The 27,091-nt window shown below is 39.5% G+C and overlaps 1 protein-coding gene across 1 annotated transcript in view; it reads left to right on the forward strand.

Annotated features, from left to right (window-relative positions):
• Positions 1 to 27,091, forward strand: part of RIT2 (Ras like without CAAX 2) — a 218,968-nt gene that overhangs the window by 68,416 nt on the left and 123,461 nt on the right. Inside the window, exon 3 of the mRNA XM_060761199.2 lies at positions 19,867 to 19,940. Within this exon, the coding sequence (XP_060617182.2) occupies positions 19,867 to 19,940 (74 nt within the window). The remainder of the gene's footprint in view (positions 1 to 19,866; positions 19,941 to 27,091) is intronic.

Genomic DNA, 27,091 nt, shown 5'->3' on the forward strand with positions numbered 1-27,091 from the left:
AGTTTTTTTTCCCTATTTTCACAGCTTTGCATATCCATGGAAGGTCCAGAAATGTATCCTCCGTGGATATGGGGTTGAACATTACATTTTTAACATGTGACTTATTTTGAGTAATAGTAGCGAACACTGTAACATTCTAATCAGAATGCAATAAACACATTACCGTTTTTTTTCATAACGAGTAATGTTGTTACTGCAAAAACCTTGTTAGAGTGAATTGGGGAGCTGGGTCCATTTATAGTTATATTCACTTATTCAGTCATGTTTCTAAAATAACATTGTCAGCCAGATACTTTCCCCAATCCTGTTATTGTCTTAAACATGATTAGATTCCCCTTCAGAAGCAGTTGGATCAGTATTCTGTCTAATGCACAATATCTATATTCAGTTCAAAATTATGGAAATGAAATTCACATGCAATTCATTCATATTTGTGGGGGATGTGTGCACCCATTTCCACTAAAAATGGCAGTCCTATAGCTGTATGTTTTGTTGCTCATTCAGTTGTGCAAACTTGTCATGAACCACAAGGATCACATAATCATTGCCTAACTCCACTCCACAATTTTCACTATTCAGTCCCCAGGTAGGCTATGGGGCATCACTTTAGATTACTCTGGTTGCTTTTTGGATTACTGTTTCTAAGTGCTCTAAGGATAACTAGAGTACAACTGCATATTTGCAGGGATTATGTGGCTGGGCTTTCCAAGGATATGTAGAACCATGGATAATAGCAAAGCCTATTGAAATGAAGGACATCCAGCCCAATAATCCCATAGGGTCATGCTGGAGGACCTAGAAAATACATAGAGAAGACATGTTTTGTTGGACAGGATGTGCTTACTACCACTCAGTTTTATTCAGCCAATGAAGCACTGCAACAATCAAACAAGCTTCCTCAAACTTTCAAGAGAGGACTTGACCACAGTAGTCCATGCTCTGGTTACATCCCGTATAGACTACTGCAATGCTCTCTACGTGGGGTTGCCTTTGAAGACTGCACGGAAGCTTCAAATGGTCCAGCGATTGGCAGCCAGGTTGCTAACAGGAGCAGCACTCAGGGAGCATACGACTCCTCTGTTGTGCCAACTCCACTTCCTGCCAGTTTGCTACCGGGCACAATTCAAAGTGCTGGTGTTAGCCTATAAAGCCCTAAACGGTTCTGGCCCTATTTACCTCTCTGAACGCATCTCCTTCTATGAACCGGCTAGGACACTAAGATCATCTGGGAAGGCCCTGCTCTCTGTCCTGCCTGCATCACAGGCGCACCTGGCGGGGACGGAAGACAGGGCCTTCTCAGTGGTGGCCCCTCAGCTGTGGAACGCCCTTCCTACAGATATCAGATCAACCCCCTCCCTGCTGGCGTTTTGGAGGAAAGTGAAGACCTGGCTGTTCGAACAAGCATTTGATTAAACAATATAATTGAACATAGGAATACGGAATGATGGATTATGAGACTGGATTCTGATTTTACTGTTGAGGCTCTAATGATTGTTATACGGATGTTTAATTGTTTATGTACAATTGTTTTTAACTGCCTTATACTTGTCTTGTGATGTCTTGTAATGATGTTGTTAACTGCTTTGAGTCGCCTGAGGGCTGAGAAAAGCGGTATATAAATAAAGTAAATAATAATAATAATAATAATAATAATAATAATAATAATAATAAATTTTCTTCAGGCCCACTGCCTTTGAAGATAGATCTGGCATGGACACAAAACAGGGCCTTCTCAGTGGCTGACCATAGGCTCTGAAAGTATTTTTCTATAGAAGCTAGAATGGTTCACTCTTAGCTATTCTTCCATTGCCAGGGGACTTATTATTATTGTTGTTGTTGTGGACAGTCTTTCAAAAATAGATTGATTTTAAAGAGAGGTCTTTTAAGATGATGGTGAACTATCTTGACTTGTACTATATTTATCTTTCCTTATATGTTTTAAATCTTTTACTATTATTGGTGGTTGATTCAATTTATTATTGACCTTTTGCATATTTTAAGTGTATTGCATTCGCTTTTGTTCAACTGTATTGATTTGCAAGCCATTTTAAATCCCAAATTGGGTGGGGGGAAGAAAGGGATAGATGATGAGGATGATGATAATAATGATAAGAATGAAACTGATGAAGATTTCTTGAATATGCAATCTTAAGGAAATATCTGCAATGAACCCCACCCCCCTCCCCCATTATCATATGAATGAAGCATTTCTGCACATTATCAGGTACTGCTTACAGCAGTTAGTGTTAGCAATATTGCTGCTTAATAAACATTCAATTTCACAACATGTTTTCTACAACATTCCGATTAAAAACCTCAGAACACATTTTTAAAGTAGAATTGTAATTAGAGGGGTGGTCTTAGAGGAAAGATGTTCCTTGCATGGCTTACCACGTGGGCAAAATTTCACGGGATGACCCTGGATGAAAATGAAATTATTTCCAATGCACATCTCATATTTAATTATGCCAGACAATGGAAACAATTTCTAGGCACCAGTAGAAATAGTCATCTTCTGGAAGAAATGGTGCGTGAATGATGTTACCCTCAGGGCACCTACCTGGCAATCTTGCTGGCTATTAATATAGGTAGAAACAGAGAGGAAGCAGATGAGGAGGGGAAAATTGGTCAGTTTCCAAGATACTCAGCATGGTTGTGTGGCTAACCTCAGAATGAATATTGAAGTATGCAAATGGGAGGGCAAAGCAGCTGGCTGGCTTTCAGTATGATAATATGAGGTGGGGAAAACCTGCCAGCTGAGAAGCTCTTGAGAGTCAATGACATGAGAAGAACAATATTGCGATCCATTTGGGGGAATTTTGGCAATCCAAAGTATTAAAATGTTGCTATATCAGCAGTCTTATCTCAAATTTATTCCAGTTCTCCAGAAGTGCAAAGAATGGGACAGCCAAGCAGAAAAAAAGATAAAACTTCACACCAGTACAAACCAGAAGTTGGAAAATGTCCTTCTTTGGACAATGATATCTGAAATGACCTAATCAGCATGGTCAGTGAGTCATTCCACCAAACACAAATCTTCCAGGTTCAGGGCAAAAGGTTGACCACTGTGACCATTCCAATTACCAGAACGACCATCTTTGAGTCTTGTTTAAAAGAGAAAAAAAACAGGGAAAGAGGAGGAGGAGGAGGAGGAGGAGGAGGAGGAGGAGGAGGAGGAGGAGGAGGAGGAGGAGGAGGAGGGAAAAATTCTCTGGGATACAGTTGTCAAAAACTAATAGTCATGATTAGTGCTCATCAATTATATGCAATATTTTGTAGGTCAATTGCTGGAGAGCCCAAGATGGAGAATAAAATTAATAGTAATAGTAGTAACAACAACAACAACAACAACAACAATACTGTATTTATATCACATCAACATATTAGGCAATGACAACAGAAGTTCGCAAAAACAGCACATGACATGGCCCTACTAAAGATTGTTAAGTTTCACTTAATGGTGATTTTATGAATTTGGGACCTTCATTCATGAATATAAGTTATCTTTGATCTTGTAAAGTCACAGCTTCATTGACTGAGTCAACCCACATATATACTGAGACATTCATTTTTTACAGTCTTTATCAATCTTTGTTGCATTTTCTCATGACTTGTGCCATTTTCACAATGTGTTCAAATGCATCAATTTAGTCATTTTGAATTTGTGATAATTCAGGCATTTTCTATGCAAGGATATATAGTTAGGTATTTTTTACCTTAATGTTCTGTCTGTGTACAAGCAAAAGTTAGCTCTGGTTATATTACTTACTCTGGAGTTTACCTTATTTGAACAGCAGACAAACAGCGGAAGTAGCTTTCCAAATCAGGAAGGCTTTTATCTCTTGCAGTTCAGAGATACAAAACATGAACACTCTGTACAAAACATGACCTCTGCTTCTTTCTACCCACAACAAATTATTCAATATCTCTCTCTCTCCAACAAACAACACTGACCCACAAAGTACTACGTTTGCTATCCCAATTTAGGAAAACATCATCCAATCAACCATTGCATTACTTCATCCCTGTTGCTTGGGATTACTTCATAGTTGTATCAGACAATGAATTGCCTCATGGTTACATCAGCCACCAAGAGTTGTCTAGTAGTCATCCCTACTTTACAATTAATCATGCTTGACATATATATAAATTCTAACATGAATATTATTGGTGAATAGTTCTGCACGGGCATACTATTGTGAATAAATAGCCACTGAAAACAAGTTTTCTAAGACTTTATCACAGCAGGAGAGAAATTGCTACAATTATTTGTTGCTATGTTTGAGATGTTTGAGAACTTAGTGAAGAATTGCAACACTACTTTCTACACAACTACTACACCTATGGACTTCTTACTCTAATAAAGGCCTAGGGAGCCTAGTTTACTAAATTTATAGGATTCAATTTATTGTTTTTCGAATCACATATCAGGGTCACTAGTTGGATCTGCCACCATGGGATAGATTTGGGAGCTGATCCTTGTTTGTCAGTTGCATTATTCTCATTCAGCATTGAGAAACTGAGAGTTTAATGATGGTAAAGATTTGCGGTACCCACAGTCCTGGATTTACTGGTCATTCCTGCCAAAACAGGATAAATTAATTCAGTTAATGCCATTACTTTGCCTATCCATACAACTTACTCCTTATGTCTACTCTGGGTGTTTCCCAAGCTGTGAGATGAATCAAGCTTCCCAATAAAGGCATAATTATCCAGTGTGATTGAATCCTAAACCTGGGGATGACTTACCAGCTTCAAAACAGAAGCTTTCATGCAGTAATGCATGGTATAATTACTTGAGGGTTTCCTATACCCAGCTGTCAGTCAGAATTTGTATATTCGGGAAACACAGAACAGTATGGTTAATGACCTCGTGCTAATAGATCCATGATGGAAACAGTCTGGACAAGGAAATCTGATCCTCAGTTAATGAAAGCAGGAGCAGTCCATTTCAGAAGGTTCGTTCTAACTGATTTTTCAGTTTGGGCAGAAAAACATGCTGATTTGTACTGGGGATAAGTGAATATAGCAAAAGGTTTCCAAACAGGAATGTGGGACCCAATTATAAAGGGGAGAATAATGGACCTGATAACATCATAGACATAATTGAACTGCTGTGATTCCCTCTTGTGATTTGCTGTTGGTATAGGCAGTCCCCAAGTTAGGAACAATAGAGTTTATGTATGCTTGTTCTTAAGTTGAATTTGTTTGTTAGTTGGAACAGGTACTTTTTAAAGTGTAACTCCAACCTATCTATCATCTATCTATCTATCTGTCTGTCTGTCTGTCTGTCTGTCTGTCTGCCTATCTATTAGGCTTGGTTGACCCCCCAAAAATGGCTCAAAACCCATTTCGGATGTAGGGGGCACTGGTGGTTCAATTCTAAAGTCAATTCCAATTTTCACAGAAAAAATGTTCAAAACTTTTTGAAACTTCTGAGACTTCTGAATCCTTTCGTTAATAGTTTGAAAGTGTTATTTCCTGTTTCATTCGGTGGTCTTTACTTTGAAAGTAGTTGTTTTACTCCAGAAGCGAGGAAAAGCAAGCGGAGGAAATTCCTTCCTTCTCTGGTTTAAAACTGGCTTCTCTGGCTTGAGCCGAGACCAGGGACAAGAAGTGGGGAAAAGCTGAATCATTTCGACCTTATGATTCGTAACAAAAATGGCGGAAAAAGCTTCGGAAGGGCAAAGGGACTTCCGTTTTTCTTAAAAACTTCGAAATCGCTTCAAAAAGTTTTTTTCGACTTCATTCTGAATTACGAAGATTCCGATGGTACCTAACCATGCCTACTATCTATCTATTAGGGCTGGGCGGTTTCGTTTTGTTAATTCGTAATTCGTTAAAAATTCGTTATTTTTTTGTTAACGAAGCGATAACGAACCATTCTGGAGCAACTTAAAAACGAAATGAATTTTTCAATTCGTTTCGTAAATGCTTCGTATTTCGTTATGTATTCATTTTGTTATTGGTTTGAGGTCGTTTCGTTATTATTTCCGCATGTCTGGGGCAAGTTTTATAGTTGTTTTTTGTTTAATTAGTGAAAAAAATATATAATATCACACCAACAGTCAACAACAGAGGGAGAGGGAAGCTTCAGAAGTTTTTTTAGCGTATTGCACGATCGCGGCCGCCATTAACGAATCGATTTGTTATTGTTTCATTATTGTTTTGTAATTTTTTTACCATTTACGAAATTTCGTAAATATCGAACTTTTTTTAAGGAAAATTTCGGAATTCTTTTAAATATCGAAACGCAAAAAAAACCAAAAAACGAATCGATTTTAGAAACAAATTTTTCCGTTGTTACCCAGGCCTACTATCTATCTATCTATCTATCTATCTATCTATCTATCTATCATCTATCTATATCAGGCAAGGGCAAGCTTCGGCCCACAAGGTGTTTTGAGCTTTAATTCCCGGCTTTTAGGAATTGTGAGAATTGAAGTCCAAAACACATTGTAGTCTGACGTTTGCCCATGCCTGATCTATATAAAAGCTCTGGACAGCATAGCGAAGGATTAACATCCCTGTGATGTTTGTTTTGCTGTCTGTGACCCTGTTCAGAAGTTTTCACCTCCCTGTGATCATTGAATTTTGAAAGAAATGGCTTTTTGTGGAAACAAGAATTGGTGATAAAGCTACAGCTGAGACACCTTTCCCCATAATCACTCTTCCAGGCATGAATTTCCCTTCTGAAGACTAGATTTCTCTCATTTCCTGTTGTCTCAGCCCAGTTCTTAACTATGAGTCATTTGAAATTCAGATGTTTGTAACTCAGGGACTGCCTGTATTGCTTAGAATTCCTAGCCAGAGAGCTCTAATGCTTCACTAAGCTACAAACACCAGAATTTTACAGGATGCTACCATGGCATTTTAAGTGGAATTATAACACTAAAATTGTGTAGTGTGAAAAGGTCCAGATTCTTGTTCTTACAATTATGTTGGGTCTTTTCGATATCCAGCAACACCCAATGAAAATCCATAAGTAATCTGGATTTTACTCATCACAGTTATAAACACCAATATTGTTTTCTCAGAAGACAGAACTTTCTTGTTAGCAATGAAAACATCCATTTATGCATTGGTAAACATCAAAACCATATACACTTATGATCTAGAATCCAATGCACATTTACATGGGTTAAATTGCATGCAATACAGTAGGATTTACTTCTGAGTAAACCTGTAAGCAATTGCATTTATATCTGAATGGCAAAGAACCACTAGTAAATGGAGAATGCAACATGCTATAAAATCCACTTTTTCTCAGAGAATTGTCCTGTAGTATCAATGCAATGTTGTTTTTTAGACAAGGAATATTTCTTAAAAGAATTGGAGGGGGTTTGGCATATCTTTAGAATTTTATTTTTCAAGCTTTCTGTTTCTCACTCTAGTTCTGCTTTCAATATGACTACTCCAAGGTGAAGGGTTAATTGGTAACTTTCCTTGGGGGCCCTTAGACTATCCCTCTTGGCAGAGGAATACAATTGAATGTCAACACTGATCACTCATGCCTGAACTCCTTCAGGAAACAGAAAGCTGCAGAAACAGGAGTGATACAGACTATCAAGTGTCATTCTTAATCATGGGCACCAAGCTTTTCAATGTTCAGAGTACTTTGCATCACTCAGAGCAACCAAACCAGCCTATGAGTTATTTCAGTATTGTGTGTTCTCATACACTGGCATTAGGATAAATCCCCTGGCTAACTATAACTAATTAAATCAAAATACAGTAGAGTCTTGCTTATCCAACCTTCACTCATCCAACGTTCTGTGTTATCCAATACACTCTGCCTCCCACCCGGATCCATAGCTGTTTCAACAAACTGAGATGTTTTGGTGCTAAATTTGTAAATACAGTAATTACTATATAATGTTACCGTGTACGGAACTGCTTTTTTCTGTTGATTTGTTGTAAAACATGATGTTTTGGTGTTTAATTTGTAAAACCATAACGTAATTTGATGTTTAATAGGCTTTCCCTTAATCCCTCCTTATTATACAACATTTTCATTTATCCAGTGTTCTGCCAGCCTGTTTGTGTTGGATAAGTGAGACTCTACTGTACTATAAGATGGACTGGTCAAAAAAAAGTTTGGAACCACTACATTACAGCAATTCTAATGGCTCTGATGTCAGGAAGATAGTGAATATGTTCTAGGTCTGAACTTTATAGAGTTATCCAAAGTTCTAGGTTCTATTCCCAAAATTTGGCCAACACTTAGAACAGCTTCTTTAATGTGTGGATGAAACCCCACAATAAATTCACCATCCAAATGATATCAAAGCCAACAGCTTCTACTCTTCCACTGTCAAGCCGCTCCTAAATTGTGTTATAACATTCAAGCAAAAATATGCCTTCTCATAGCATTGGGTTGTTAATTTAGGTTCCCAGAGGGCCAATTTCTACCATAGAATTATCCAAGGGCCACATATAGTGCCAAATTATTTTTTAGAAGACTGGAAGTAAAAAAAACCTGAAACGGACCACTCTTTTTTGAAGAGACTTGTTCATTTCAGGTGTAGGTCTCTTTTTAGATAGATAAAGTGGTGTAAAAAGAAAGAAAGAAAGAAAGAAAGAAAGAAAGAAAGAAAGAAAGAAGACAATCCATTGAAACAGTGAATCACCGTTATGTTCCAGGTCTGATTCTTATGGAGTGATCCAAGGTCCTGTTCTTATATAGTCACCACATAGAATAAGTCTTCTGAAGTATAGACTAAATGGCTTCACTGTCCAACTGACATCAGAGCCAAACTGTTCCTAAAGTTAGGAGGCATCTTCCAATGTTCACCCTTTCTCGAGCAAGAAAAGAATAATCAGGTTGCTGGGGGTGTTGAGGTCCAAACAACCCCCCCAAAAAACCAAACCCAGTCTTGGAGACCATCTATGACAATTCTACTTTATCTAGTCCCACCATCTAGGATAGCAGAGAACAAATTATTTCCTCTTGTAGTCCTTCATCTACTTCATGAGTGAGTAGTAGGTAGGTAAACAGATACCATTAGACCAGTGGTTCTCAACCTGTGGGTCCCCAGGTGTTTTTGCCTACAACTCTCAGAAATCCCAACCAGTTTACCAGCTGTTAGGATTTCTGGGAGTTGAAGGCCAAAACATATGGGGACCCACAAGTTGAGAATCACTGCATTAGAATGAAAATTTCAAGATTCCCCACTATCCATATGCCAGCTACGGCTTCTGAGAATTGCAATCCCACAGCATGAATAGGGAATCTTGATTCCCAATCTTGTCTAAATATACCCAACTCTTCTATCTTTTCTCATTTCAACCACTGCTGATATCTACAATTACCTTGGTTGTTTCCTTTGAATACATTTGTTTCCTTTGAATGCATTTGAGTTTGTCTACTTTGTTCTTTATGTGGGACACCCAGGGCCCTTCCAAATATCAAGGTAGATAATCCACAATATCTGGTTTGAACTGGATTATCTGAGTGCCATATAATCCAGTTCAATGTGGATCTTATACAACTGTGTGGAAGGGGCCCGAGAGTAAATGGGATCTAAGCTCACCAGGTTTCTTGTGCTGGGAGGAAAGAATGTATTGTTCAAACTACGTAAAAAGGAACTCCCCCTCTTTGTTAAAAAAAATGAGTCACTTTTAACATATGCAGTACAAACCCACTTGCCACCCTGACTTTAATAATAATAATTAATCTTGCTAGACTCACACTTCCGCTGGAGTAGAGAACATGTCATTCACTTCAAAGGTGTACATGAGCAAGGCTTTCTGAGTTAATAAGAAACAGCTCCTTCTGTGCACAAGAATAGCAGGTAGCAATTTCATTCCACTCTCAACCCTATCATTTTGCTACCGAGTGGAAATTAAGGCAGCAATGATTCACTTACTATCATTTCGGGGAGATCAATTAAAGCCATGGCTACACTTAAATGGAGAAGAGTTTCTAGCATGTGGGAAAATAAAAGTAAACAGATATTTTATTCTTTCTTCTTCACAGCCGTAGAGGCAAAGGGGGAAAGGAAATTGCCTAAAGGCTCACGTTTTGAAGGTTTCCCATTTCAGTCTAAGTGATTGATCAGGGTTTTAATAATACAGGTCCTTGTAAAGTAAATGTGAGATATTTGAGACCAGATTCTCTATATAAAGTAAGACTATGCTGAACATTTTTTGCACAGATGGAGTTGTGTAGGGAGGAAGCAACAGTTTTAAAAACACTCATGTTTGATGTGTTGTTGAAGGCTTTCATGGCCGGAATCACTGGGTTGCTGTGAGTTTTTTGGGCTGTATAGCCATGCTCCAGAAGCATTCTATCTTGGCATTTCGCCTACATCTATGGCAGGCATCCTCAGAGGTTGTGAGTTCTGTTGGAAAAGTGGTTTATATATCTGTGGAATGTTCAGGGTGAGAGAAAGAACTCTTGTCTGTTTGTGGCAGGTGTGAATGTTGCAATAGGCCACCTCCTTGCAAACGTGACTGGCAGGGACAAAAGATAGGGCCTTCTCTGTGGTGGTCCTCTCATCTGTGGAACACACTCCCCAGTGAAATTAGGTTGGCTCCATCTCTCCTTTCCTTTAGGAAAAAAGCTTAAATCATGGTTTTGGGGCATTCGGTTTTGGGGCATTCGGGTAGCAGGCTTAACAGTAATCTCAATGACTCATGAGAACAGATAATGGACAGGCTTTGGACTGGATCTCTGGGTGCTGAATTGGACTAGGAAGTGGCAATACTGTTGTAAATAATGTTTTACATGGATATTTTATAACTTAATATTTTAACTAATGTTTAATTTGTGTCATTTCGTTTCGTTTGTATGTCTTGCCATCAAATTGTTGCCGGTTGTAAGCTGCCCTGAGTCCCCCCTCAGGGTATGAGAAGGGCGGGGTACAAATGTTTGAAATAAATCAATAATAAATACTTTACTAGCATTGAATAGCCTTTCAGCTTCAAGGTCTGGCTGCTTACTGCCTGGGGGAATCCTTTGTTTGGAGGTGTTAGCTGATTGATTCATGTCTGGAATTCCTCTGCTTTCTGAGTGGTGTCCTGATTATTTACTGTCCTGATTTTAGAGGTTTTTTTTTTAATACCGGTAGCCAGGAATTCCAGAGATAAATCAATCAGGGCCAGCTAACATTTCACAGGCAAAACCTCAGGAAAGAATGCTTCTGTAACATGGGCATGCAGTCCAGAAAATTCACAGCAACCCACTCATGTTTGAACTTATCACTAGATGTTCTTTTTGGAAACAATCATTGAATGACTACTCCAAGCTGCAAAACAGTAGTCATAGAATTATAGGGTTGGTGGCACACCATGTGGTTCAGCCTCCTGCCAGTGAAGAATATCACAGCTAAAGCTGTGGTACATAGAGGACCACTTTCCATGAAAGGCCATTCCACTGTCAAACTGTTCTTGCTATCAACACGTTAAGAGAAGGCTGGTGTCATTTTGTGTTTATTTATTTATTTATTTATTTATTTCATTTATTGACCGCCCCTCTCAGCCCGAAGGCGACTCGGGGCGGTGAACAACAACAAAGAAAGACAGTATACAGTAAATCGTGACAATACAGACCGGACAATACAACATAACATATACTATACTAAAAATCCGCTTCGTCAAGTCCTGGGGTCATAGCCGAAATCCATAGTCCTAGTTCATTCCAGTGTCATTCCAAGATACACTCAGTTGAAGGCCTGCTCGAAGAGCCATGTTTTCAGGCCCCTACGAAAGGCCATCAAGGAGGGCGCCTGTCTAACTTCGGTGGGGAGGGTGTTCCACAGTTGTTGTTGTTGTTGTTGTTGTTGTTGTTGTTGTTGTTATTATTATTATTATTATTATTATTATTATTATTATTATTATATGTCTTACCCACCTCTCCTCATGGCTTGAGGCAGGTTACAAAACAATTTCCTTCAGGATTCACCTTAGTATAGTTATATAGGTCCTATTATTTTCAGTGAGTGTGACATTGGGAGGAATAATATTAGAGTAACCATGTCTGTTTTATTCCCAGAATTTTGGAAACAAGGAGATTTTTTTTCCAATGCAGGAGGAACTTCTCTGATTCTAAGATTCTAAAAGTTGCATCTTAGTTTTAGTTAAAGTTTTTCAATTCCATCAGCCTCTTAGAATTGAATTAGGAATGTCATCTTTGCCATCCATTCCAAAAGAAGGTACAGACATATTTATGCACAATTTACATCTATTAACAATCATACCAGATTTGCAACTTCATTTCTGCAAATTTCAGTTCAATACTGTTGTGCAGCATTGTTTCAGTGTCCATCCGGTTCCATAGAGGAACTGCTACATGCATTATCCTGCTTGTCTCTTTTTCATTATCTTCTGTATGCGTCCTTGGAGTTAGAAATAACTAGGAGCGCTGATTCACAGTATTGCTCATCCCATGAGCAATCCCATGGTACAACTTTGCAAGCTAGTTTTGTGTGAGCATGCCTTCAAGTTTTGTGTCAACTTAGGTGATGTCTTAAAGTTCATAGAAAGTTTTTAGGCAAAGAACAGTTTCTTTCTCTGAAATATAGGCTATAGCACCTTATATTTATTGACAATTATCCAAGTACTGACCAGTAATGTCTCAGCTTAGCTTCCAAGACTGGATGGGATTTGGTGCCTTACAAGTAAGCTTTACTGGGTTTTATTGAGTTCTAATGGCTTTCTCAAAAGCTGATTTTGTAGAAATAGCCTTCTTGAACAGGCACTGGATATGACAAACATATCTTCTGTTTGATGACCAACCCAAGAAATCATGAACCAGACACAAAGCTGGGATATAAAACTGGGCTACTTTATTAACTGAACCTATTTCTTTTCTTGGATGATGCTATGAAAGGGTAAATAACCAGACACAGGAAATCATGTGGCAGGAGGTCTCCTATTCATTAGACCTGTTCTGATGCATTCCTTGGGCAAAGACGCCTGAGTCCTAAGGTGAGCCCACACACAGGGTTGCTCTTTCAGTCAGCTCACATCTGAAAGGTTTGACTGAGGTTTCCTACTTCTCAAGTCCCAAGATATATGGTTGAAGGCTCATGTCTCAGGCTTACCTCAAAGACAGGTCCTTTTCCCTTCTTCCCAGTCCTGTTACCCAAACATGGGATCCAGAAGCCTATCTTTCTCTCAAGTGAGGTGCCAAGATTCTTGCTGAATATGAATTATTCCACTATTCAACAACTGTCAACTAGTAAGTAATACGTATGAAAACACCATCCAGTAGCCAATTATCATGAACATTGTGGGAAAGTCAAGAAACTCCTTTAACAGAGGAGAATATTCCTATCCATTTCCAAAGTGACCAGTATAACTCACACAGCAGCCGAAATGTGTTGGTGGGTCCACAAACTTTTCAGAATGAGGAGCTGGGGGGCAGTGGAGCCCTAATCAGGAAGTAAGCCCCACTCCCATGCTCTGTATCTTGATGCCAGGTGCCAAGATAACTGTTTTAGTCTGGCCTCTTCCCTTAGGAGACCATTAAAACAATTTCCCATGACTGCATGGCTCTGCCAACCTGTGAGGACTTAAATCGTTGCAGCACTACATATGCAAAGTAAAAAATGCACAGTGTTACTATAACAAACTGTTGTGCCAATTTAATCTACCAACAGAATTCCAGCTAAGATCTCCATAACAAACATCATGCATTTACAAGGTTACCATACTTGGAGACAAACACCATTGGGAAGGTCTCCTATGGCTTACTGAAATGGAATATCCCAAGTTTGAAAGTAATACATGTCAGGGCTTTACAATATAAAAGAAAGATTTAGAATTACAGCAGTGTCAGTAATTTTTTTTATTTCTCTGGGTAGTACTGCCTGGTAATTTGTTTTCTTTATTTGCATGTGCATTGTTTCCTTATCGGTGGCTTAAGCACTTCAGCTGTGTGTGATACCTATTGAATTCCAAGGACTTAATTAATTTTAATATAATATCCAATGGTACAATTTGCTTTTCAAAGGGAATTAACTTCTGAGCAGTTGAGCAGTAAAAGTAAATACAAAACTATATAGATAGCAGAAAGAAAGACATTTCCAGGCAAAGCTTGATTTGCATTTATATAGTTGCCATAACAGTAATGAGGATCAATTTGTTTAATGGTCAACACATATTGTAATAAATACTAAAGAGTTGTTGGAAATAATCAGAGTCTAGTTCTCTTCTGTTTACACAGTTCTGAACATTTGCTGGATTTAAGGTTCACCATGTCAGAATCACTCCTCTCATAAGGCTTACAAAAGATTACATGGCACAGCCCCCTTCTTGGTCTTTACAGCAATGGAATAGAAGTGATAAAGTGTATGATTGGATAACTCTTTGGGACAACACATGATATATTCTGAAAGGGACTGCTCCAACACATGATCCTAACCCTCTTATGTAAGAGCTACACACCCAAGAAGGTTGTGGATGACTTGTAGTTCATGAGACACATATAGTCTTGTGTCTGTTTTTCTGAATACCAGATGCTTCCAAAAACAGGACTATTGGGTGTCACAGTGCCAAAAGCTCTTAAAATTGTGTTTTCTTGTTTGCTGTTGAATTCTGGCAACATATCATACCCACACATTTTAAAACAGGGATTTTCTGTCTCTTCTAACGAACCTCTATGTGAAATCTAGCAAGTGTAGTGAGTTGTTAAACATTGTTCATGGACCAAGGCAGTTTCCCATTACTGGTCAATTGTTTTCAAAATTGGAGTAAGACACATAATTTAATGACAATCTAAGATCAGGAATTTTTCAAGGTCATTCAGAAAGTCATGTGTGTATGGCCATGGGATACCAATATTGTGCAAAAAATTACAATATAAAGAATTTCCCCTTTTGTTCCCTTCTAAATACACAACTTAAAATACCACCACCTCATTCAAAATGAGAATGATCTACTTCTCTATCCTACCAGATGTAGTTTTTCTTCAGTTACAGCTCTGTTTCTCTGGCTGTATCTATACTGTAGATTTAATGCAGTTTGACATCACTTTAACTGAATGACTTGATGTTATGGAATTCTTAAAGCTGTAGTTAGTGAAACACCAACACTCTTTGGCAGAGAAGGTTAAAGACCTTATAAAACTACAACCCCATGATCACATAACACTGAGCCATGGCTATTAAAGTGGTGTCAAACTACCTTAGGTTTACAGCGTAAATGTACATTCTGTTTGAACTCAACCATCAAGTAAACCCCTTCCTTTAGAGTATCCCTGTCCTCTGGGCCAAACCAATGCTCCTAGAGTTTGCACAGGAATAAGGTAAACATGCATGTTTATATGCTACTAACAGGACAACATCCATAGGGTGGATGTTCTTGCAAGAAAATCCAACTTTAATATACTGTTGTTCTGATGCAGGGGCATTGAACAAATGGTTTTGGCCAAGATATATTGGATCCAGGAGTTTTAGGAAACCACAAGCGGAACATGAATCAACAATGTGATGTGGTGGATTAAAAAATACAATTCTGTTCTAAGCTGCCTCAATTGGAATATAGTGACCATCTTGAGGGAAGTACTACTCTGGTTGTACTGTTTCCAGTTAAGGCCATCACAATTCAAGAAAGATATTGAGAAGCTGGAATGTGTCCAGAGGGTAGTCAAAATGGTAAAAGTCCTAGAAACTGTGCCTTATGAAGAACAGCTTAGGAAACTGGGTATGTTAAGCCTGGAGAACAGAAGGTTAACATGGAACTATGTCTAAATATTCGAACGGATTCTATATTGAAGATCTAGCAAGCTTTCCCTGCTGCTCCAGAGAACAGGACATAGAGCAATTGATTCAATGGTAAAAGTTGTGGACCATGCTGCCTGGGAGTATGGTGAAGTCTCCATCATTGTAGTGTTTTAAACAGGCATGATAGCCATCTGTCCCAAGTGCTTTGGTTTGCATTCCTACGTGGCAGAATGGGGTTGGACTGGATAGCCCTTAGTGCCCATTCCAACTGTATCTTTCTATTATTCTATTGAAAGCCATTCAAATCAAAGTATGCTGGTCAACTGATGTCCCAGCTGCTAAATAATGGTCTTGACATCAGATTATTTCTTTCAATGCAAAAAAGGAGATTAAAATACAGACCTTCTACACGCTATAGATCTGCCCCCTCTCTTTGGTATCTCACAGAAATAGCATGCAACATGGCATGATTATACTGCAATACAACCTGAATTGGTTCCTAAGAGGTTCTGAAATGGGCCTAATCAAAGCCTCCTACCCAGAATTCTAATTAACCAGCTAAATGTGATGCAAGCTAAAGAGCAGAGACATGGAGCAAATGAAGATAGTCTGCTTTGCTCCATCAACTTCTTCACGAGCTTTGCACTGTGGAATGCTAATGTGTGTAGAATGAAAATCAATAACAAAAACAATATTGTGTAATAGGCGCCACTTGAGCTGATGTTGGAGAGTTTAAAGAGGTCAAATGATTTAAAAAAAATCTAATACCTTGCTTGTCTGGAAAGGGAGGGGAGGAGTCACCATAATAGTAAGGCATACTAAGTAAATAGTACAGACTAGCCCATACAAACTCGAGCTGGGCATTTAGTAGTAGAGTTTGGAATCAGATGAAGTTATTTTAAGGAGTGGGTGGTTTTCAGCATCTCACTTCCTGCAATGCAAGAAATTTCAGGACCAAATTAAAATTTAATTGGGAGGGTGGACTTTTTAATTGGGGATCAGTGGTTTTATTTTGCTTCAACTCCATGGTGAATGTCTCTGATTTTGTTCTTCCTTCCTTCCTTCCTTCCTTCCTTCCTTCCTTCCTTCCTTCCTTCCTTCCTTCCTTCCTTCCTTCCTTCCTTTTTCCTTCCTTCCTTCCTTCCTTCCTTGAACAATAGACTATTGTTGCATATAAAATACTATTCTGAGTAAGTGAGAAAATCTGTCAATTTGCTTTTCCCCTCCTGTTTCATCTTTCTCTTTTCACATTTTTTTCTGTATCTTTTATAACCACACTTATGACTTTGTTTAAATTATTTTCGGTCACAGCCTGACAGGGACTCTCACTCATTGCTGCTTCCCAAATTGAGTAGACAAGAATTAATTCCAATATGTAGAGGATCACATTGTACCAATCTGCCATGTAGCTGTTAATGACAAGAAGACTTTCAGGAAAAATAAAATAAAATAGAAAATCAAACTCAGCATCAAGGCTGTACTGTTTTGTGGGGTGAGGATATGGGACTCTGGCTATGGGCCCATCTGGTCCAATCTATACTGCCATATAATAAGGTATCATGAGTTACGGGTTAATCTGGTTTCACCCCCAAGAGAAGAAAAGTTGGGGAATTCATCAGAGTTTGTTTGACAGTCCAGCTTCAACACAGTACGGACAGCAAGACCAGATTAGATTCAGCAAGTCTGCTGTCCACATGAGCCACACACATACCCTTTTTCCATGCATCCATCAGCACAGGGAAAAGAGGAAAATCAGGCCCATGTCACTGCCATCACAACTCCCAGATGGTTGCAAAGCACCATGGGAGCCTCTGGTGATAATGGGTGGCCCATGCTAACATCAGAAGATGCACCTATGTGACCATGAAGAAAGAGGTAGTGATCCTCTTTCTTCCTGCTTGTATTGGGGGGGGGGGGGGGAAGGGGGGCTCTGCTGATGCCAGCTGGAGACACTTGTGATGGCCAGTAGCTCACACGGAGCTCCAAGACCATCCAGGAACAGTGATGGCAATATGGATGGTCTAGCAGGTCCAATGTGGTTCAGCTCAGCTATACTGGTTGGATTCTGACCCACCACCACCATGGGTTCAGGGCAGTGCATGTACCTGCTTCTAGGGCTAGTCCAGAGCATGTCCACTGCAAACTGGTCCCAGGTTAATTGGCCAATGTAGATGAGGCCTAAAACATCTGCAGAATTTGAACTGGCACCAGTTCTCATGTAATGCCTCAGTAATGGATGTGAGGTACTGTAGAATGGAAATTCTTAGACATTAATCTGGAATCTTTTGTATGCATAGCATGTCTTTTGGCTACAGCTCCTCCTTGAAGAATGACTATATTTTACACTCTAAATTCTAACAGCAGCACCTGTGATTGGCAATGTCATCTATCAAACATCTCAAGTAATGGCTCTTAGGTGCAGAAGGCTTGCAAGATCATATCACTGGTCCTGTCCAGGCATATGCTTCTGCTGATAAATGAAATAGGTTTTATCACACATATTGTTGGAAGCTCTTGGCTCTTTTCCTTGCCTCACTGATCACCGCACAAGTGAAGTGTCTTACCCATCTCCATAAACACACTGCCTGTCTTGCATTGTTGTTTAATTAAACAATGCAGATAATTTCCAGCCCTCGTTGCAATATAAATATTGTCCAAAGCTTCAGCTCCATTTAACCTTAACAAGAAAATATGAATAATGAGACAGGGCACGAAATATATAGTGGTGCAAATAATCTATACAAATATTAGTCGGGGCTTATTTTCCACTTGGCTTCAAGGAATGAAGGGAGTATTACCACTGTGAGGGAGGGCAAAAATGTTTTGAAAACACAAGTTTGCGCCCTCAGGCCAAACTTTATGTGATCTTCACAGTGTATTTCTACCATGAACTAAGACTATGGAGACCAGGATTTGAATCCCCAACTGGAAACCCACAGAGTGACTCTGGACAAGTCACACATTCCCACCCAGAACATCCTGTATAGGTTCACCATAAGTTGGAAATTATTTGAAGGCATGGATCATCAAAGACAACAAGAACTGCTACTACTAATATTACTACTACTACATGCAGAGCTGCTGTTTTTTCACAAATTAGGAGTATGGAGAAGGAATTCAGATTAGCACCTTATCAAGCTTTACCCTTTGCCTTCTCACTGTAGTCTTTATCTTGGGTCCAGATTATTTGAAGAACTGTATCTCCATGAATTTATAGGAACACTACGATAATCCAGACAGGGTCTTATCTCTGTCCCACCACCTTCTCAAGATCATTTGATGGGATAAAGGGAGAAGGCCATCTCAGTGGCTGCTCCCAGATTCTGGAATGCCCTCTCTAGAGGATCTTCTAAAAGAAATATTTTAAAGTTGTGTACAATGGAGTTTGTAGACGCATAATGCACTGACATTTCAATAGTTGTCATTGATAACCCATTAATATGGGTAATGATATCAGCCAACTTTGACCTTTGGGAAGATCATCTATATCTATCCCTAGATTTCACCTTTTCTCTGTGAGATCTTTTGGCCTTGTATGTTCCTGCCATGGTAAGCAAATATATGCCACTTCCCTTTTTATGTTGATTGCTAGAAACTGTCTGGTCAATACACAGTGGATTCTCAGAAACCAGTGTTACTATGTAAAATACTAATATTCCAAACCTGAGTTTACTATGCACAGTACAATCCCACCGAGGGATGGCTCAACCCATTACGCAAAGTAAGCATTTGCAGTATAGTTGATTTTGCCCAGGGGCGTTCTTGAGGCACTCTTGGGGAAAAATAGACCTTGACATATGCGAGTTGTAGTTACTGGGATGTATAGTTCACCTAAAATCAAAGAGCATTCTGAACTCCACCAATGATGGAATTGAACCAAATATGGCACACAGAACTCCCACGACAAACAGAAAATATATATCAGTGATTGGTGGGGTGGGGGGGCAAAATACTGTTTGCTTACCATTGAAAATTACCTAGAGCCAACTCTGATCCTACTCCACTGAGAGATACTGTAAGATACACAGTGCAAGTGTTCACAGTTTGCATCAATCACCTACAGAGGTTGCAGAATTTTGGGGTGGTTTTGGCACAAAATCAGGAGTTGTCCTGGCTTCTCTCCATTTTGAAGTGAAATGCAAGCAAACTTATCTGTGATCATTATTTATTTTACTCTTTTGCTTCCCCATCTTTTTAGAAGATGCTTACAAAACACAAGTACGGATAGACAATGAGCCGGCCTATCTGGATATCCTAGACACAGCTGGACAAGTGAGTACAGTCTTTGCCTTTGAAGAGAGAGTTGATGTGTAAAATTGTGTAAGGTGAATATTAGTTGCTATCCTGCTAAGAACATGAATTTGTATAAATTTCTCTTAAGTGTATATGTCCTTTTTCTGGGTCCTGCAAGGTTGATATTGACTTCTTCCACAGAATACAAGGCACCCCCATAAACCCGCTAAATGCCCATTCTCTTCCTTGTGAGAAGTGGGTCGAATCTCAGAAGTGTCTCCTTTTAGCCAAACATGAAATGATGACACCAGAGCTTGAGACCCTTGAGAGGTCTCTGTATCATTGTAATCATTTCATGTCTTGTTATGAGCCAGGTACTTCTATTTCCCCATCTGCTGTCTGCAAAAAGGAACTATTTTTTTTTGGACTTCAAGGGTTCTTTAGTAAGTCGGTGAGTGGTATATGCTTCAGCCCAGCATAAGTTTCTATGTGGGCCAACTATGCTAAAATGGACCATTCAGAAGATTTGAAAGAGAGGCTTTACAATTGTTGAGAAAAGAGACAGAAATACAGGTAAGGCCAGGTGAAGAAAAAAATAGGATAAACTGGGAGAGCCATACTATAGAGAGAGGGGTACATCTGATGAAGAAAAAAACTGGAGGATATTTGTTTAGAGGACATATTTTTTGGAATGCAGTTGTTGAAACTATGGGGATCAGTCTTGGGAATATGGGGCTGTACTGTAGTTGTTTGGCGTAGGAATTAAGGCATGTCCTTTTAAATTCTTATCTATCCTATGAAATGTAAGAGGTGGATCATAAGGAAGGCTGAGTGAAAGGAAGATAGACGCTTTTGAACTGTGGTGCTGGAGGAAAATTCTGAGAGTGCCTTGAACCGCAAGAAGATCCAACCAGTCCATACTTCAGGAAATGAAACCTGACTGCTCACTGGAGGGAAGGATATTAGAGGCAAAGATGAAGTACTTTGGCCACATAATGAGAAGACAGGAAAGCTTAGAGAAGACAATTATGCTGGGGAAAATGTAAGGAAAAGGGAAGAGGGGCCGATCAAGGGCAAGATGGATGGATGGCATCCTTGAAGTGACTGGCTTGACTTTGAAGGCGCTGGGGGTGGTGACGGCCGACAGGGAGCTCTGGCATGGGCTGGTGCATGAGGTCACAGTCGGAAGCGACTGAACGAATAAACAACAACAACATCCTATGAAATATCACTTGTGTTCCCAATTATTTTTAGCATTGCTGGAAGTGAAACTTCAAAACTTATCACACAGTCCTGTTATGCTACAATTGCACTTCTAAGTCCCATCATTTTTTGGAGCTTATTTCTCTACATTGTGGTTTTCCCAGTGCTGTACCATTATTGTGGAAGAAAATAGAAACTGACTGTGGGCTTTATTAAATTGATCAGAGTTAAAATTCTCTTTTTTTTAAAAAAAAAACAAAAAACAAAAAACATCATAGCCTGTGAGTCTGAATAGCAAATAGCTTCATCTGCCTGGTGCTGTTCCTGTGTTTTCTTGTTTATTTGTGTTCATTACCATCTTGAATTTCAGTTTTCAAAGCTGTGTTAGAAAATAAATAGAATTGACATTTGTCTGAAATGAGGGGACTGAGAACCTCCATCTGGAAAAGCAATATACCCAAGAGGGTTCTATGAATGCCACAGCTTCTTCGCCAGCTATATCCATTGATTATTTAACCATTTATCTACATCTCAGACTAATCTACTGGTGTGCACTTTGCAGGCATTTTGCCAGCTGTTGCAAAGAACTTGTTTTCTAGGCTCCTGCATGGAAGTGAGTTGTGTGCTTCACAAGTGTATTATATGCAGCTTCATGGTGTAGAACTATGTCATTTGTGACACCCATTGGAACACCTCCGCAAGCAAGAGTCCAAAAGTGGCAGAACCTCAATCAATGGCTGATACCAAATGAGAGACTCCCTCCAGGGCACACAAAAAACTGGGTGACTTGGAAAGTGTTGAACAGACTTTGCTCTGGCACCACGAAATGCAGAGCCAACCTTAAGAAATGGGGCTACAAAGTGGAGTCCATGACATGTGAGTGTGGAGAAGAGCAAACCACAAACCACCTATTGCAGTGCAGTCTGAGCCCTGCCACATGCACAATGGAGGACCATCTTATAGCAACACCAGAGGCACTCCAAGTGGCCAGCTATTGGTAAAAGAGCATTTAATTGAATGCCAAGTTTTCAAACATTGTGGTTGTTTATCTTTCTTTAAATACAATACAACTGTTTGGTTTGCTCCTGATATGATAAATAAATAAATACATTTACGATCTACTGCATAGAACTGACTTGAGTACTTTACCAGTTATTTCACAAATTTGAGTTGTGCGCATTCAAGCTATTTCATGAAACTGAGATGTGTACTTTACAAATTGTGGCATGGTACTGTGCTTCATATATCATATGCTGTTTCAAAGACATTTCAAGCTTTTGAATAAGTATGAGCAGTATTATTTTCAAGGGAATAAATGTGTGCAAGCCATGATATATTCCAAGGAACTGAAATGCATAATTTTCAGGTTAGTGGAGTACATCTGCAAGCTATTTCTTGTATCCCAAGCTCTTTGAAATCTATTGTATACACATGGGCTGTGCACTTTCCAAGTTGTTGCACAGAACTGTGCTGTGTATTTTTCTGGCTGGGTATATCTTTTGTCTCTGCTCAACTTTGTTATGGATTCCACATTTTTGATTTGTCCAACACTGAAAGGAGGCCTCTTAGAGTCTTCTCAAATTGAAATTCATCCATAAGGAGAGTACAAAATGCTCCCTTCACCCCAGCTAGTCCATCTAGTGATTCAATTATGCATAACAACAGTATTGTTGGACATGGCATTGACTATATTTAGTTAAGTATACTTAACCTAGATTTACTCATCCTTAGCTGTTCCATATGCATGGCTGGTACTTAGTTGTTATTGTGACACCATTACTGTGATCGTAATTCCCTCTCCAACCTACTTTATTGGGCATCAGCTGCATGGAGAGAAAGTCTATTTGGTTGGTGATCAGAGCTTGGGTGAATGATATTTCTATTGCTTTTGTAAGAGGGGGAACTGGGGCAGGAGAGATTATATTTAACTATACCTGTGTGGGCCCAAAACCCTGAATCAGGGGTAAATCTTCTCTGGACATCTAGACAACGCTCAGGAGCTTCCAGCCCCTAGTGTGTGATAAATTCAGTTAACACATTTTACTCTGAATTAAAAGAAGTTTGGAGTACTCTGGATCTTCCCTGAAACTCCAGAGCAGCTCTATATTATGGGGTTGGTGTGGACAAATGGGCCAGTTCTATTTTGATCCAGAAATCAGACAGTCCAGTGCCACCAGGGGAAGGGGTGTGTGGTGTTTACCTTTTCCATTTTTGGCACCATAATGGCAGCTAATTTGCTGCTGGCATTGCAAGTGCTTTTGCTGATGTTCCTTCTTTTCCCCAGATTTTGTGGGCACCATTGCTAGCATCAGCAAAACTACTCAGCAGTGACAATAAGATCCCTAGTGACTTACAACAGCAAAGGCAAGGCTGACCCTTCAGCAGAGCCAATGGACAGGACTCTGATCACACTGCTGCCATGATTTGGGAGTGGAGCATGTCAATCTCTTCATGAAATTTGGAATCAACCTGATGTGAATGCAGATGGGCTCTGAAATAGCTGGTGTAGAATATTGTCCACTACCTTATCATTGACATCTATGAATGGCATCTATGAACCATCGCAGAGATTAAGATCCTTCTTTCCGTCCCACCATTGTCACAGGCATGATTGATGGGGACGAGCCAACATGAGCCAACAATGTGATGTGGCGGCAAAAAAGCCAATGGGATTTTGGCCTGCATCAATAGGAGCATAGTGTCTAGATCTAGGGAAGTCATGCTACCCCTCTATTCTGCTTTGGTTAGACCACATCTGGAATATTGTGTCCAGTTCTGGGCACCACAATTCAAGAGAGATATTGACAAGCTGGAATGTGTCCAGAGGAGGATGACTAAAATGATCAAGGGTCTGGAGAACAAGCCCTATGAGGAGCGGCTTAAGGAGCTGGGCATGTTTTGCCTGAAGAAGAGAAGGCTGAGAGGAGATATGATAGCCATGTATAAATATGTGAGAGGAAGCCACAGGGAAGAGGGAGCAAGCTTGTTTTCTGCTTCCTTGGAGATTAGGACGCGGAACAATGGCTTCAAACTACAAGAGAGGAGATTCCATCTGAACACGAGGAAGAACTTCCTGACTGTGAGAGCCGTTCAGCAGTGGAACTCTCTGCCCCGGAGTGTGGTGGAGGCTCCTTCTTTGGAAGCTTTTAAACAGAGGCTGGATGGCCATCTGTCAGGGGTGATTTAAATGCACTATTCCTGCTTCTTGGCAGGGGGTTGGAATGGATGGCCCATGAGGTCTCTTCCAACTCTTTGATTCTATGATTCTATGAGAGACAGGGCCTTCTCGGTGATTGCTCCCCAGCTATGGAACTCCCTTCCTAGTGAGATCAGATCTGCCCCCTCTCTCCTGTCCTTTAGAAGGATGGCAAAAACTTGGCTGTGGGGCCAGGCTTTCAGGACAGGGCAATAAAGCAGCAATAGGAAAGATTACCCAGTCAATTAGATTTGACATGGATTACTAGGACAGTTTTTAATGGTGTATTTTAATATTTTGAGAAATGTTTTTAATGTTTATGTATGTATATAAGAATTTGTGTCCCGGCATTGAATGTTTTCCGTATATATGCTGTGCTCTGCCCTGAGTCCCCTTCAGGGTGAGAAGGGTGGAATAGAAATGTTTTAAATAGATAGATAGATAGATAGATAGATAGATAGATAGATAGATAGATAGATCTAGCATTACTGACAACACAATCATATAATGTTTAGTTCAACTTAGGGTGCATCTACACCAGCATTTCTCAACCTGGGGGTCAGAACCCCTGAAAGGGTCATGAGGGGGCTTCAGAGGGATCACCAAATATGATCAAAAACATATATTTCTGATAGCCTTAGGAACCCCTTTGACAAAGAAGGTTGAAGATCTCTCCACCTGTTCTTCTGTTCCTCCCACCAAAAGCCCTTCTCCTGCTGTTATTGTCCATTGTTGTGGAGTTCAGAATACTCTCTGATTGTAGGTTAACTATAAATCCCAGCAACTACAACTCCCAAATGACAAAATCAGTCCCCCCCCCCCCCCAACCACACCAGTATTCAAATTTGGTCATATCAGGTATTTGTGCATATCAGACATTTACATTGCAATTCATAACAGTAGCCAAATGACAGTTATGAAGTAGCAATTTATTTATTATTTATTTATTTCGATTACTTCTACCCCGCCTTTCTCACCCCCAAGGGGGGACTCAGGGCGGCTTACAAAGAAGGCACAATTCGATGCCTATGTCAAATATACAAGCATACAAAACAGCAATTAAACAATTAACAGGTTAAAATCATCAGTACATAACACAATCAGTAAACTAATCTCATGCTCAGTGTTCAGAGTTCCATAAATCCATTCCGTTCAGTCAATTCCTGTCCAACATCAATGAAAATAATGTTATGACTGGGGGGTCACCACAACACGAGGAACCGTATTATGGATCATGGCATTCGGAAGGTAGAGAACCACTGATCTACACTACAAAATTAATGCACCTTGACACCACCTTAACTCATGTAATTCTACACTGCAGATGTGCCTTAAGCATCCTCTTAACTAAGCAGCCAAAAGATTATAATGAAGTTCACTTTCTAATTTTGTAGTGGCCAAGTGCATTCTGATCTCTTTTAGAGATGGCAAAGTGTAACAAGGTTTTGCAAACATTACGTCACTGGTGGAGTACTAAAATGACTTTGGGAAAAGCCTGAGTTATGTGTACAATATGTTCAAATTAGTGCTGCATAACCTAACCCTTTGCATATTTTAAAGAGTGGCAAAGCAACACGATTTTGCACTTGTGAGGCTTGCATTAGTGGCCTCTTTATTAATATTTGATCTTATTTAAACAAATGGAGCAATGAAGATTTAGCATATGTGGTGAGAGAGGGAGTCAATTCTTCCTTAAAATTAACTGGACAGTCAGAAAAGAAATAGTTTTTAAAGATGATAATAAAATAGAGTGAATGCTAAGAAGACTCATTAGTCTGGAAAGTATCAGGAGTATAAAAAACATCTTGCTTTCTTCTTTCCATTTTTTTTTAAAAAACTGAACAAGTTTATTGCCTACTATGAAAAGGATTGGTGAGTTTGTTCACTGCTAGAAGAAAGCTCGTGTGACCCTTTTATTATAATTTGGTTGGTTGAATTAGAATGGAATTAAATAAATAAATCTGGTGTTTTTATACTAAATCCAGTTTTAATTCCAAATAGAGTAGACCCATGAAATCTATGGAGTCATGGTAAATTCCACTGATTCACTAGGTCTACTGTACTTTGGGTTGTTGTAGGTTTTTTCGGGCTATATGGCCATGGTCTAGAGGCATTCTCTCCTGACGTTTCACCTGCATCTATGGCAAGCATCCTCAGAGGTAGTGAGGTCTGTTGGAACTAGGAAAAAGGGTATATATATCTGTGGAATCCAATCACCTCTCAACAAAAGTTTGCTCCAGGCATTGTCAGGCCATTATATGCTAATCAAGGTGGTCAGTTGAAACATTCACACCTAGCTCCAGCAGACAAGAGTCCTTTGTCCCACCCTAGTCATTCCATAGATATATAAACCCCTTTTCCTAGTTCCAACAGACCTCACTACCTCTGAGGATGCTTGCCATAGGTGCAGGCGAAATGTCAGGAGAGAATGCCTCTAGACCATGGCTATATAGCCCGAAAAAACCTACAACAACCCAGTAATTCCGGCCAGGAAAGCCTTCGACAATACATTCTACTGTACTGTATTTATTCATTCATTTATTTGCCATACTTATATCCCATTCAAAGGGGACTCAGAGTGGCGTACGTAATGACATACAACACATATCAAGCAAATAAAATAATTACATTGAAACAACAGCTAAAACATTTAACACTAACATTAAAATCACATAATGCAATTTTGTAGTCCAGGCAATTCCAGTTATCATTGCACCATTCCAAATTCACATATTGCACTGATAGATTAACCAAAAACTTGGTCCCACACCCACATTTTCAATTTTTTTTC

Source organism: Anolis sagrei, chromosome 2 (genome assembly GCF_037176765.1).
Source record: "Anolis sagrei isolate rAnoSag1 chromosome 2, rAnoSag1.mat, whole genome shotgun sequence".
NCBI lineage: Eukaryota > Metazoa > Chordata > Lepidosauria > Squamata > Dactyloidae > Anolis > Anolis sagrei.